The following is a 14,215-nucleotide window of genomic DNA, read 5'->3' as shown; positions in this document are numbered from 1 at the left end:
TATCTGTTTTTAGAACAATCATAAGTGTAGCTATAAGCCGTTTTAGGGTTGTCCATTCTCTATTGCACACCCTGTATATTTTCAGACATATTCTAAACAAAAATTCCCAGGGAAATGGTTTCGGGAGAAGGGCCCCAATCGGAAAAATGGCAAAAATTTCCATTTTTTTTTGGTTTCCCCATATTCTTAACAGTTGAGGAACGAAATTCAAGCTAAAAAAATAATGAAATTTCAGGAACTTTTCAGTTAGGAGTTTTTTTTTCAGGGATAGGATTATGACGATTTCAACTAAACTTCAACTTTTTGAATCGTTATACCTAAGAAACGGTGGGTCTTAGGACAAAAAGTGTCATGACACTTTTTATATATAATAATCTGGTCTACAATTCTTGCATTGAAAATTTTTTGATAAGACTTACCGTTTTGCTGAAAATCGTGAAAAACCAGTTTTTGTGACCTTTTGACCTCTATAACTCTTAACGCGGACACGATATCAATGTCGATTTTTTACATCTTCATAACAAAGCCGTCATTAAGCTGTATACCAAAATTCAGCCCAGTAGGAATTTTTCCGCAGATTGGGCTTAAAAATGACTAAAATGACTGGGCTATAAAGGTAATTTTAAATCCAATCGCTCAAATCTGATTTTTTTTTTCATATTAGTCAGTCAAAAAAAAATATGTGATTATTTCAAAAATGTTGTATAATTTGCATTTATCTTTATTGTTCCTTCTCAAAATACTTGAAAAACAACTCAACTGAATAAAGTTAAATAGACCTCCAGAGAGCAATTTAAATTTGTTTGGATTTAACGAGATTGAATTTAAAAAATTGGATTTAAGTAGTGAATATTATAATATTATGGAATTGGATTTATTTTTTACATTTCAATTTCTTTACATCCAGATGTAATTTTTAAACTAGTGAATCAACATGAAAATGTTGATTTACAACCTGTGCGTTTCTTTGGGGACATTAATTATCTACTGCTAAAAATAATAGCTGGGTTCCTTTGGGAATATTTTTTATCTACTTTAGTACTTCAAGCTAGTAGTTAAAAGTATTTAATAACACCGGCACACAAAAAAAAAAAAGTGTCATGAACCAGAAACCAGACCTATCTTTCTATATGTTTTTGGGACCGCTGAATCCGAATTTCAAGTCCGTTTGGCCCTGTCACCCTCCAGTTTTGAGTAATATGCAAAAAACTCAAAAAAAGGTAGTTTTTGGGGTCTTTTTTACACTTTTCTCAAAACTGGAGGGTGACCGGGCAAAACGGACTTGAAATTCGGATTCAGCGGTCCCAAAAACATATAGAAAGATAGGTCTGGTTTCTGGTTCATACAACTTTTTTTTTTTGTGTGCTAGCACTGTCGCGACATGTCGCTGTCATACCCGGCACACAAAAAAAAAAAGTTTCATGTACCAGGAAGCAGACCTATCTTTCTATATGTTTTTGGGACCGCTGAATCCGATTTTCAAGTCCGTTTTGCCCGGTCACCCTTCAGTTTTGAGAAAAATGCAAAAAACTCAAAAAAAGTCATAAAAATTCAAACAAAATGCACTCACAGCTCAAAACTGGAGGGTGATGGGGCCAAACGGACTTCAAATTCGGATTCAGCGTGCCCAAAAACATATAGAAAGATAGGTCTGGTTTCTGGTTCATGACACTTTTTTTTTTGTGTGCCGGTGTAATCTGAATTAAATTATAATGTTTCTTCCAAGCACCACATACATGTTGCATATATATGTATATATTTTATTTTACTTTGTTTGTATTCTTTGCTAGGTTTTCTTCTAGAGTTATTTGTTAGTTTTAAAAAAATAGTCCCTATGGCGTATCCGTTTTCTTTTTTCTAAGTCACCATTTAGAAAAGGAAAAAAAAAACTTTTAAAAGTTTATGAGATTGGATAGATCTCACACAGTTTTTTTTAAGCCAATGCTTAATACAGCCAAAATAGAATTTTTGACACAATTTTTTTTTCGGATTAAGTTTCTCACGGAATGCTTAATCTCCCTTATGGGCTAGTTTATTTTCACTCTTAATACCAGATGAAAAAAACATTCTATATACATACATATATTAATTGGGTAAAAACCCTTAAAATATCATATGATATGAATTATTTATTTATTTATACTTAATACCTTCAGACTGATTTGTTAAATGTTTTTATCTATGTATAAATATGTATGTATTAGACTGATTAAAAAAAAATTTTTTGTTTTTTGTTGAAAGTAATACCGAAAATATTGTTGGAAATGGCGAAAAAAAAATACTGTAAAAGTTTCAGCCCTTAATATTAACATTGCCGCATCGCAAACTTCTATTTCCCATATGATTTACATGGGAAAGATTGTGTTTTTGAGTTTGGAATTTTATAACTTTTTAATGGTTAATCAAAAAGGCTAGATTTAATCATTTTCTTGTATAAAATTGAAGAAAATAAAAAAATTTTTTTTTTTAATTAGTCTAGTATGTATATTATATTCCATTTTATAATGGAGTAACTAAAGATACAAAAAATGGCAATATATGGAAACCTAGCCAAACGGCTCGGATTTTGATTATGAGAAATTGCATTTTTCCATCGTTTAAGCGGCAGAAACAATTTTCTCCTAAATTGACCAAACATAAATAAAATGCAAAGTGCATACAAATTAGATAAAAGTTGAAAATTCATCGATTTGGTTAGATATCAGAAAAAAAATGACAAAAAATTTAGGTATGTTAAAAAAAAAATTTTTTTATTGTGTTCAAAGTTTTTAGTTTTTTAATTTTTGGAAATTTTAATACCCAAAATCAATAAGAATGATAAGAAATATCTTTCTATACTGAAAAGTTTAAATTAAATTGTCCAGCCTTCAAAGAAATAAACGTACGTAAATAACAAAAATGTCAGTTTTCCCAAAAAAAAAAACAACACCATTTTTCCGCTGAATTTCTTGGAAAAAAACTAAGAATGCAGTTAGAATAGCTAAGTCCATTACTCATACTTAATTGAATCGAAATCTTTAGAGCCGTTTTCGAGAACAATGCAAATTTTGAAAACAAAAATTCTAATGTTCATTATTTTTTGTAAATTCTGATTTTAAGTAGGTACCAATTTATCAAAAAAAACTTCATTCAATTTACTTAATTTTTAACTTACATGTAGGAATAAACTTCTGGGTTTTTAAAAATTTGTATCTAAATATTGTAGGTGTTGCCGTTCTGTTAAAATATTTTGTTTATGTTTGAAGAACGATGGAAAAATGTCAATTATTCCCACATAAAAAAAAAAACTTTTAAAATTCCATAAAAATCATCTGTATTAACTAGACTACCCTTGGCTATATGAAATTGGCACCCCTAAATGGTATTAGTTTTTTTTTTCAAACCTTTCGATTGCCCAAGGTTAGCCCAGGATAGTTCAAGATTTTTTTCGTTAGCCCACCTTTATTTCTAAAATTATATATATTTTTCACTTCAAAAATTTAGTATAAAGGGTGCTTTCATAAATGCATGGTTGCGCAAGTCTGACGAATGCATAGCTTTCATTAATGCAAATGACAAATGTCAGGTGTTCATAAATGTAAAACGCAAATATTTGCAGCGCAAATGTGCAAATGAAAAAATTCCCATGCGCAATGAATTTAAACATGAAAAAAGAAGGAACATGAAGTAAAAAATGATACAGCTTTCCTTTATTTCTCAATTCTATCAAAATTTTGAATGGAAATTCAAAATTCAAGTCAAAATAACAAAAATAGCCGCAAATTTCTTGCATATAATAAATTTGTAAACATTTGGAGAAATGTTTAAAAAAAATATTTTTTTCTTAAAGTGTGGAATTGGTTTATTTTGGAGAAGAGGCTGAATTGAAACTTCAAACTTTTGACAAAAGACCCAAATCAGAAAAATTGTTCATAAATTCAAAGTAAAATACATGCGCAAATGGTTTTTCTGACATTAGTCTGATCGCAAATGACCGCATGTAAACAAAGCAACCATGAAATTATGAAAGCACCCAAATACTAGTGGTTTTGCACTGTCTTTTGTTTGCCCAAGGTAAGCCCACCTTTTATTTTTTAAAGAAGCATTATTTTGTGTTCACCTCAAAAAAAAAAAAAAAAATATATATAGTACGCATACACCACAGTGACCTTTTGAATTTATAAATTTGAAAAAGTAAATCCACTGGTGTGGGCATTTCGCTTCAAATGTTATTTATTTGACTTAGAATTCTAAAATTCCAAAATTTCAGTTAAGAAGCTCAAGTTGATTTGTTTCATTTCACCTTAAAAACCACAAAATACAAATATTTTTTCAAGCGTAAAAATCATAGATTTCTTTGGTTTGCCAGAATGAGCACCTAGAAATTGTAAAATCTATCAAAAAATAACAACAAATATAAAATGGTATGTGAGGTGATTTTTTTTTTTTTCAGTACGCGAATAGTACTTTCTAGACCTTTCTCAACTAACCTTGGTAATTCCAACAAATTACATCACTTTTTTTCGTTAGCCCATGAAACAAATGAAATGAAACAAATCAACTTGAGCTTCTTAACAGGAATTTTATATGGACTACGTTCAATCAAGTGAGAATAATTCTAAGTAAAATAAATAGCATTTGAGGCGCAATTACAATTTTTAAAAAGGTCACTGTGGTGTATGCGTACTTTTTTTCTGAGGTGAATAAAAATTTAATTTTTATAATTTGTAAACAAAACGTAGGATAGCGAAAATAAACATTGGGCTGACCTTGGGCAAGCGAACCACAGTGCAAAACAAATGATTTTTACACTGAATAAAAAGAAAATTATTTTTTGAGATTTTTGATGTGAACAAAAAATTTTTCACGAGTCGATTTTTGCCGTGCGGCGAAGTTTTTCGACTCGTGTGAACGTAAGCCGCAGGTGACTAAAGTGACAATACCCATAGAATAATCCTAGTCGACTTAAGCCGTGCTACGTATCGTGCGGCTAAAATCGGCATTACCATAATATAATCTATAACAAATATTTTTTTTTAATTCATCATAAGCGCAGTTGTCTTCTAAAAATTCGAACCATAACTTGTGTTTAAATTTTGCTGTCTCCATTTTAAAAGCTGATGTTTTGTTAATTTTCTGGAGGATGTAACAAAATTAAAACCGGTAAAAATCCAATTGTCAACCTCATCACGGTTTCAAACAAAAATCCCCTTTTGCTATTGACGTTATTTTAAATTAAATAATACCTTCTCATAACACACGTATCTCAAAATTATCACAATATGAACTACAAACAAATTAAAATCGAAGTTATTCAAACAAAACCAGTTTACTTATAAATAAAACAAAAATTAATTAAGTAACAGCCAAAGGTTTGTTAAGAGAAGCTCCGAAAGTAAAAACAAAAAATAACAAAAAAGCTAAATTTGAAGAAGCTTACCAGTCCAAAAGATTAAAGATATTTCTCGTTGCCGCAAAACTAGTTAAAAACATTTTACTAAAAATAAAAAAAGCTTGTGCATTCAATTCAGAACCAATGAAACAATATTTTTCACTTTTTTCTGTATTTTTATTTCATCATAACTTTGTATGTGTTTTTTTTTTTTGTTTGTTTTGAATTTTTCATAAAAAAGTTTCACTTGTTTTTTATTTATTTTTTTTTTTTGTACAAAATAGTTTGCATTTTCTGGAGAAAAAAAAATTATTTCATTACCCTCTAAGTGCATTTTCACTATAAAGTCTTGTTGCGTTCTTAGCTTTTTGTCATTACTCAAGCATTCGCAAAAATGTTATAGATTGATTGTTTTAATAAAAAAGTTTACAATTAAAAGAAAACGAAATTATAAGAAAGGACGAAGTAAGTTGCTTAAATATACACGAAATAAAAAAAAGAATAGAAAAAAATAAAATAGAATTCTTCAACACACGGGATCCCTTTCACGCGAAATTGGAAAAAAAAATATTAAATAAACAGAATTCAATCCATTTAATGGACAATAATAAACGGAATTGTTGTACTCCAGCACAACAACACATAAAACTTGACTCTAAAAGACTCTGAAGAGGGATCACGTTGGATGTTTTTTTTTTTTTAAGAATTCTCAACATACGCATGGAAGTGTGTGTATTTTATTTAGATGGAAATGGCAAGCAAGCTAAAGATGGTAATTTATTTAACTTTACTTTTGCCACTGTGTGATGGACTGGGTGATTGATCAGCTTCGGGGAGATCGCTTTCCTTCTTCTTCTTGACCCTATCCTTGATGGCTTTGTTTTTTTTGGCCTGTGATTGTTGTTTGGCTTCTCGTTGACGTTCACGTTTAGCACGCAATTGTTCAGTGATGAAAGAGAAGATCAGGTATCCTTGGAGGATGATAACTCCGATTAGCGCCATAAAGCCACGGGTAGATTGTTCTGTATTAGCTACGCCGTAGTAGAGGGTAAGGACAGCAATGACCATTGTGGCGAAACGAACCAATACAAAGAACACACTGTTGACGATGCGAATGCTGGCATATTTTTCGTCACGGTCGAAAACTCCAATAAGTTGGAAAATGTGAGCAATGATTTCACTCAAGTAATGTAGAGTGAGGAGAACAAGAGTGATCCTTTGGAAACTAAAAGACAAAATAAATTAATATTATTTAATTCTTCTTTTCTCTCAAATAAAAGTGAACTTACCCAAATGTATAAGCCAAACAGATGATAGAAAATCCAGTAATTGCATGGATGATCTTTGGCTGTTGGTCTTCCTTCTTGACTTTTTGAAAATATAACTCGGGCAGCATGTGCAAGTAGTATGCCATTTGAACAATGAAGAAGAATTTGTGCAGGAAAATCATTGGATGGTTGGGGAAGTCCTCCCATAGAAGAGAGAATTTACTAAAGTATCCTTCACGAAGAATTACATCGGCACCACACAAGAAAGAAAGAATGTAAAATACTACAAGCTGGCCAGACTCGTTGAAAAGTGACAACTTGAATTTAGAAAGGTGAAGCTTCTTGGAGATTTTCTGTAAAGAAATAATAAAAATATTTATTTATTAGAATTTTGAAATGTAAGTATCTAGGTATTTCAAAAGCTAAATCTATCTATTGATTGTTTTGCCTCTTGTAGTGGTATTTTATTCACAAAATTTTCTACATAATTTAAAAAACATACTACAGTTATCAAGTAAGGTCATGAAGTGCTTATTTTCCCAATTTATTTATTCTCCAAAACAAATATTAAAATTGACTTCAAAATATTATTATATTATTAATATTGAAATTGCAAAATTTTTGACCACATGAGTCTAACGCATCATGTGAAAATGGAAAAAATGTCAAAAAAAAAAATACGGAATATTGGTGATTTTAGCACTTAAAGACTACTTTTTGGCTAAAACCATACATACATATATCAGGGAGCTTAAAAATGTCATCTAGTCCATTTAACAAAAAAAGGTTTAAAACTTTCAGAGTAAAAATAAATCTTATTAATACATCATATGTCATATATTCCGAATCATTACATTTGTGAAATGGATGCCATTCAAAAGGATGACTAAAATGAAGGTATAGGCTTCAAAAAGCAAAACACTAAAAACTGATTTGAATATTCTGAACCAACCTTTGTAGATATTCTTTTTCGTATTCAGGTCTGATATGCAGATGACGCTGAATTAAAGATCACATCATCTAAAATTTACCTAAGCGAAGATTTTCGAAAGAATTTTTTTCTGGAAGTTAAAATTTACCTCGATTTGCTTTCTAGACTTTAATAAAAAAAAACAACTTTATTTGTACTACAAAAACAGTCGTAAGCGTTTTTCATTGAATTATTTACTATAATTTTATAATACTTCTTGACCGTTTTTTTTTTTTAATTTGGTTTGGAATTATATGGTTTGAAAGTTAATGTTATTAAAATCTGAGAGCACAGTTTTATAGCTTCATGCCTCCTAAAACTGAATTCATAAGTTTGGCAGTTTTTATTTTTCACCGGGTGCGATGACATAGTGTTTAAGTACCCAATTTTTCTAGCTTGAGTGTGAAGGACAAATAAATTAAGTCAGCTTTAAAAAAAAATCTAAAAAGGCCTTTTTTTGATAGTTTTTCCTAATTGATGTTATATGAATGTAAGAAAAACATTTTCTGACAAACTTTATTTCTTTGTAGAGAATTATCGTAGATTTTAAATGTATCTTTGAATTTTCTGTTGTCGAAGTATTGATAGTTAAATTCAAGAGTATGATTTTCGGTTTGATGATTTATATTGCAGAAAAATTCAAAACTGCAAAATGAAATATATATGTACAAATGTGCCCTTAATTATGAAAGTGGAATAAGTCACTCCCAAAAATGGCATCAAATCTAGCCTAAAAATAATTATTATTTAAGGGGTAAAGTTTATTTGAAAGCGAAATCCCAGTAAATAAACTTCTTTATTGCTCCTCTAGTGATTTCATAAAAGAAATATAATTAAATCGTTATAAGAAAATTATTATATAAGTTTTTCTTCAAACAATGCAAAAAGTGACTTAGTCCACTTTCATAATCATGGGCACATATATATCCGTAAATAGTACAATAACAAGTGATTTAAGTTAGTAACGAGGACACAGATGCCTACGCCACAAGAACGGCTGGAAATTGTTCTTAATCTTTCAGTCCTGGACAAGTACAGTAATCAAAAGCGCACTTCGAATTAAAGAACTGGGGTCTTGGAAGTACAGCACTTATGGTCATGGGTCTATCATTCAAAGATATGACACACTTTTCAGACTTGAGGTGAGAACTGGCTACATACCACCTTAAATAGATTTTTTTTAAACACATCCGAAAGGCATAAATGTTAACCCAAATCCGTAATTAGTGAATTCTCTCTTACACGGATGTGTCAAATATGGAAAAAGGAAAAGGAACTCGGTTATTCTGTTAAGCTCTTAAGATTAGAGAATCATAATAACTCCTATTGAGATTTTTGCTATTAAAAAAGCGGCAGAAGTATAAAGTACACAAACAAAAATGAGCTCGTAGATCACATCAAATCATAAGGAAACTTAGTATGTTTTATAGTTGAGTAAAAAAGATATTAGAATTTCCATACGTTCGTATACAAAAAGACGATTTCAAGCGGTTTACTCAGTGTATTTTATTGAGACCGATCTCAAGATATGAATGGCTAAGAGCTGAAGTGAACCAAGTCACAAAAAGAGAATACGGAGATATAACGAGTTAAAGTAAATACGCTACCATTGAATCTTATGGTCAACGTTTTTTAAGTCTTGCACATCGTCAGCTTAGAGTGTAAATCTGCTAATTCCACTTTTACACTCGTGACAAAATTGTTAAAAAATAAAATATTTCTAAATGTTTGAATAAATTCAAGCCAGCATCAAGTTATTCCTTAGATTTCATACTATTAAATGTAAAAGAATTGATAAGATTTGAAAGATTTTTGTATTTTTAATCAATTTTTGAAATCATTTTTACACTCTAAGCCGGCGACATATTTTCGGCCTAAGTTTGGATTTTTTATTTTCTTTTGACTTGGTCCTTTACAGCTGTGATACATAGAGTTGATCTTTGACCGTGATCATTATTGATCATATGACTCATTATATTATAGACACAATGGCCACCAGTAGAAGAAAAGAAACCATTAAACACCTGCTCAAAACCAATCGTCTCGTTATTTTGAAAACTGGGCGATCTGGCGCAGGTCTCAATGGTAAACATAGGAAAATTAATAGAAAGCACAGGCTGGTTCGCTAATGAGTCAGTCTATGCGAAAGCGAATAGACTATGTTGTACAGACAAAAATATTTATAAAATCATTAACTCCGTTTTTGGAAAAAATGCTTTTAGAAAATCAACTTAAAAAAAAGTAACATTGCTTAGTTGGTTAGATGTAAATTTCAATTATTAATGAACAAACATAATTGCGGAACCCCTTTGTTTGCACTCTCTCTTATCGTAATTACTTTTAAATGTGCTTACGAATTCAATTTTTTTTTTTTCAAATAATTTACTTGTCCTTAAGTATCATTATGGCAAGATATGAGTACATAGTATGAAAGTATAAAAAACAAAATTCGATCAATATCTCAGAGAATCAAATGGTTTTGATTGTAAGTTACAGTGATTGCGTTTTTATATTATTGACCAAGACACCAAGAGTGAATTTGAAATTTTTTTGTCTCAATCTCCAACACTTTACATAATAAAATAATTAAATTAAGTCAAAATTCCCTCAGCGACGCACAAAAAATTTATAAACAGGTTTAGCCGGACAAACTTCCTAAAAGTTAATCTATTTTAAATTTTCCGATTTATATCCTAAAATTTTTAATTTAAGATATGAAAAGATTCTTTCTAAAAAAACAAGAGATAGAATTCATAAAATGAAAGCATCTGTGTAAACAACATAATATTACCTTGTAAACAACTCAATAAAATTAAACTTGTGACCTTCAGAGAAACGCATGGAAACATAACTTAATCTATCTTAAAATTATTTGGAAAAAGTTTAATAAGAATATTTCTACTTACATCCAAAACGAATTCTTGAAGAATTGCATGCATAATGATGCAGGTCAAGGTATAAAAGAAGATAGCACATTGATCCTTGACTCCAGCAGCATAAGTGTATGGTTTTCCTCTAAAGTAAAAAAAAAGATGTAACAAAAAAGTTAGAAAAGCTTCTTGGTAATAAAATAAGTTATTGTAAACTTACGTTGGAAACTCATGGCTTGGATCCTCACCACTCACATTGTGATGCAATGATACAAACGGGCTGGCAAACTTCGCCGTGGTCTTCATGGAAAAAGAAAAAAACAAGAAACATCAATAAAAGTGAAACATCATAAAACACAAAAGCCTGCCACATTCCAATAAAATTACAACTTTCACCAAATCCCTATCATCTCAATGAACAACCACAAGAGAAGGTGCCACTAAATATGAAGGTTTTCGGCATTTCTTTCAGTGTGTAGTCCATCATCGTGTGATTGAGGTTAAGGCTAGTTTGGAGAACGTAGAGAGGATACGTGGCAAAAAAGTACCTACTTCAAATTGCATCCGGATGCTGAAACACACTTACCTCGTCCATCAAACCCACAACGAATACCATAGCCACGCAGGAAATAATATCTGCATGATTTTGGATAACAAATTCATGGCTAAGAATTGGTGGATTCTTGTTGGAAGACTTTCGTCCCATTCCTGGTTTAATTGCCATCTTGCCGTCGCGTTGCGTTTCGCTCCTCGTTCACTACGAAATCAATCCAAGACTGAAACTATCAAATCACCACAAATCGGTTTCGTACGTTCGTTTGGATTATAAAAGTGAAGTGGAAGAAGAAATCTAGTGACGTGTACAACAAAAAACTGAATAACTCTCACAGAGTTATCAATGGAGAAGACAACAACGAGAACAACGACTATGAGGAGACAACAACGACTACAACTATGAAAGTGTAGGCTGTAGCGTGAGTAGATTTTTGTTTTATTTCGGATTGATTAGAAGACTTGCTTATTTTTTGTCTAGATTATTTGGGATTCCAATAAGTTAACAAAAAGGAATCCACTCACTTGGAAGACAAGAGGATTCAGGAGGAACCGACAATGCGTTGGCGTGTAAAATTGAATGAATCCGGGATTTTATTTCAGCAGCAGAGAATTGCAATGCAAAGAAAAGAAGATTGAAAGAGGGGTTTTCTTTTCTCTCTTTTTTTGTTGTTTTTTTTTTTTTTGTAGTTTGTTTGACAGATAAAATTTTGTTGACGTTTCCAGATTTTCTGTTTTTGTTGTTGTTCATATAAAAGAAAGAGTGGATGGGAAAATGTCAACGTCACCAAAATGGAGATGATGCATGATGATGTGGTAGGAAAGGTAGAAATTAAGGGCGAGTGAGAAGTAAAAGAAGTGTGGTGAGTTTTTTTATGAGGTTTTGCGGAAACTCACTACTAGATGGATAAATAAGTTTTTTGAAATTATACTTTTTTTATATACAAAATAAAACAAATAGTAAAGTAACTAAACTAAATTATTAGGGAATTATTAGCTGTTCGGGCAGCTCTGATTTTGACTATTTTTTTTCAAACGTAGGTAATTAAAAATACTTTAAAGTCTATAGATTAAAAATTGCCGATGTTGCCGTATTGTTTTTTTTAAATTAAAATTAAATTTTTTTTAACAAAACCATTTGTTTTTTGCTTGAATTTCATAAAACAATTTAAGGAAAAAAAAAATATAAGGGAGTAGAGAACAATCTTCCATCATTTAAGCGATTAAATGCAATTTTCTCACAATCTGACTTCAAACACAAAAAAATATTTTGAAAACAACGGCAACGGCAACCTACAATATTTTAAAATACATTTATAAAAAGCCAGAAGCTCATACATACTTATCTCTTAAATTTAAATCCACTAAATTTAATTAAGAGTTTTTGAAAAAATGGTCCTCAAACTCAGAATTAAGGCTGAGTGGACCACGTAAAAATCGGGTTATCGTTTACAAATCGGTGAATAACTTTTACATTTTTAAAGATAATTGAATGAAATAAATTTTATTATTTAGATAATAAACAAGGCTAAATATCTTCATCCCCACAATTTCCAAATTTGTGCACTTGTAATTACAAACAAAACATGATACAATTTTCGTTCTTTTAGAACGACCTGAAAGACATTGGTTTGTTTCAAGTTTTTAAAATAATAAACCAGTATCACACCATACAATTTTTTTTCGGGATGTTCCTCTCAAATAAAAGTAAGAAATTGAGTTTTTATAAAACATCGAACTGTTACATAATTTGCAGCAAAATGGCGTATGAAATAAAAAATATTTTGATTAAATTTTTTCTTATTATTAGGCAATGTTTTAGTGAAAGAATTGTAAAAAACAAAAATCAATTATGACCGGAGGAAGCAAAATACTGTTGCAAAGTCGAGATTTTTCGATAATTCACAAAAACTGCATTAAATTGAAAACCGTAAGGATTTGGGATGAACAAGTTACCAAATTCTGAGAGACCTAAAGTTGGCCTATCTGCATATTTCGTTTGATCCATTACTTTTGGGACACCCTGTATATGAATAACAATAATATCAATTAATAATATAATATATAAATCTATGTACAAATTCGAAAGAAAAAGTTAAAAACATTAAAATAAATAAACAAATATGTATCTAATAGTTTTAAAAAATAAACGTTTTATTTGCCAAAAAAAATGTTGAAAAAATTTGTTTTTAAACTACTAAAATAAATAGCATCACTAAATACTATAACAAAGAAAAAAAAAAGTCGATCAGATTCCTGCGCCTACGAATACTTGCAAAAGTTATATAGAATACCAAGTGATGTAGGTACATAGATGCGCAGAAAGATAGAAAAATTCAACACTGAATATCATACCATTTTTTTCTTCATAAATATACCTACCATGACTCTTGCACATAGAGTAAAACCAACGGAAAACGAAAACACAAGTGAATTCGGTTGCGCAAAGCAAAACCGCAATATACACTTGCAAGGCTTGCAACCCTTTTTTTTTGCTATTTCCTTGATGCTGATTTGTTTTTTCTACCTAAATAGACTTTAATTTTATGACTTTTGTTCTCTAGAAAGGGAAAGAGAATGCAAATAAAGATACCGAGAGAGAACTGAGTTGAGATGACGTTGAACGTGAGAGATGTATGGCGAAGAAAGGTCACTAATACACACAAACTCATTTACATGAAGTCTGAGTTCGTCATTCGGGGACACCCACTCTTAAAAAAAAATGTTATTCAAAAAATTTAAAAATGACTTTTTCCAAACTTTTTCTAATAAAATATGAATTTATTTTACAAAAATTTTTGGCCATAAATATTATCAGTTGAATTCCGAAGCAGAAAAGGTAATATATATCACACTTTTGAAAAAAAAAATTAAATTAAAAAGTAGGTACTTCAATTTCAATGGGTTTTTTTGATAAAAACTGAATTTTTGCATCGAAATAACTAATTTTCTCAAAGACTTTGGAAAATAAGAACTTTAAATTTTTGCTATTTAACTTTCAACAGTAAGGGTTATTAAATAAATAAAAAATAATTGTTTACATGTTGAACTTTCAAAAAAAAAAAAAATAAGATACATTTTTTTTCAAAACTTTTATTAAAAAAGTTCTTCGAAAACGAAATACTTTTTAATTTTTTTCATAAACCGTAATACATATTGACATTTCATTTTATAATTTCAAATC

General features: G+C 30.2%; 1 protein-coding gene across 1 annotated transcript; it reads right to left on the bottom strand.

Moving 5' to 3' along the window:
• Window positions 1-5,590: 5,590 nt before the first annotated feature.
• LOC129918543 (translocating chain-associated membrane protein 1) lies at window positions 5,591-11,679 on the bottom strand. The gene is made up of 5 exons (XM_055999146.1): window positions 11,066-11,679; window positions 10,700-10,779; window positions 10,516-10,624; window positions 6,661-6,992; window positions 5,591-6,596 (listed from the first exon to the last, which is right to left on the bottom strand). The coding sequence occupies exons 1-5, from the start codon at window positions 11,201-11,203 to the stop codon at window positions 6,149-6,151; spliced, it is 1,107 nt and encodes a 368-aa protein (XP_055855121.1). The 5' UTR covers window positions 11,204-11,679; the 3' UTR covers window positions 5,591-6,148.
• Window positions 11,680-14,215: the final 2,536 nt, after the last annotated feature.

Source organism: Episyrphus balteatus, chromosome 4, assembly GCF_945859705.1.
Source record: "Episyrphus balteatus chromosome 4, idEpiBalt1.1, whole genome shotgun sequence".
NCBI classification, from domain to species: domain Eukaryota; kingdom Metazoa; phylum Arthropoda; class Insecta; order Diptera; family Syrphidae; genus Episyrphus; species Episyrphus balteatus.
The sequence above is the reverse complement of the archived record's forward strand: the minus strand, read 5'-3'. Positions and strand labels throughout refer to the sequence as shown.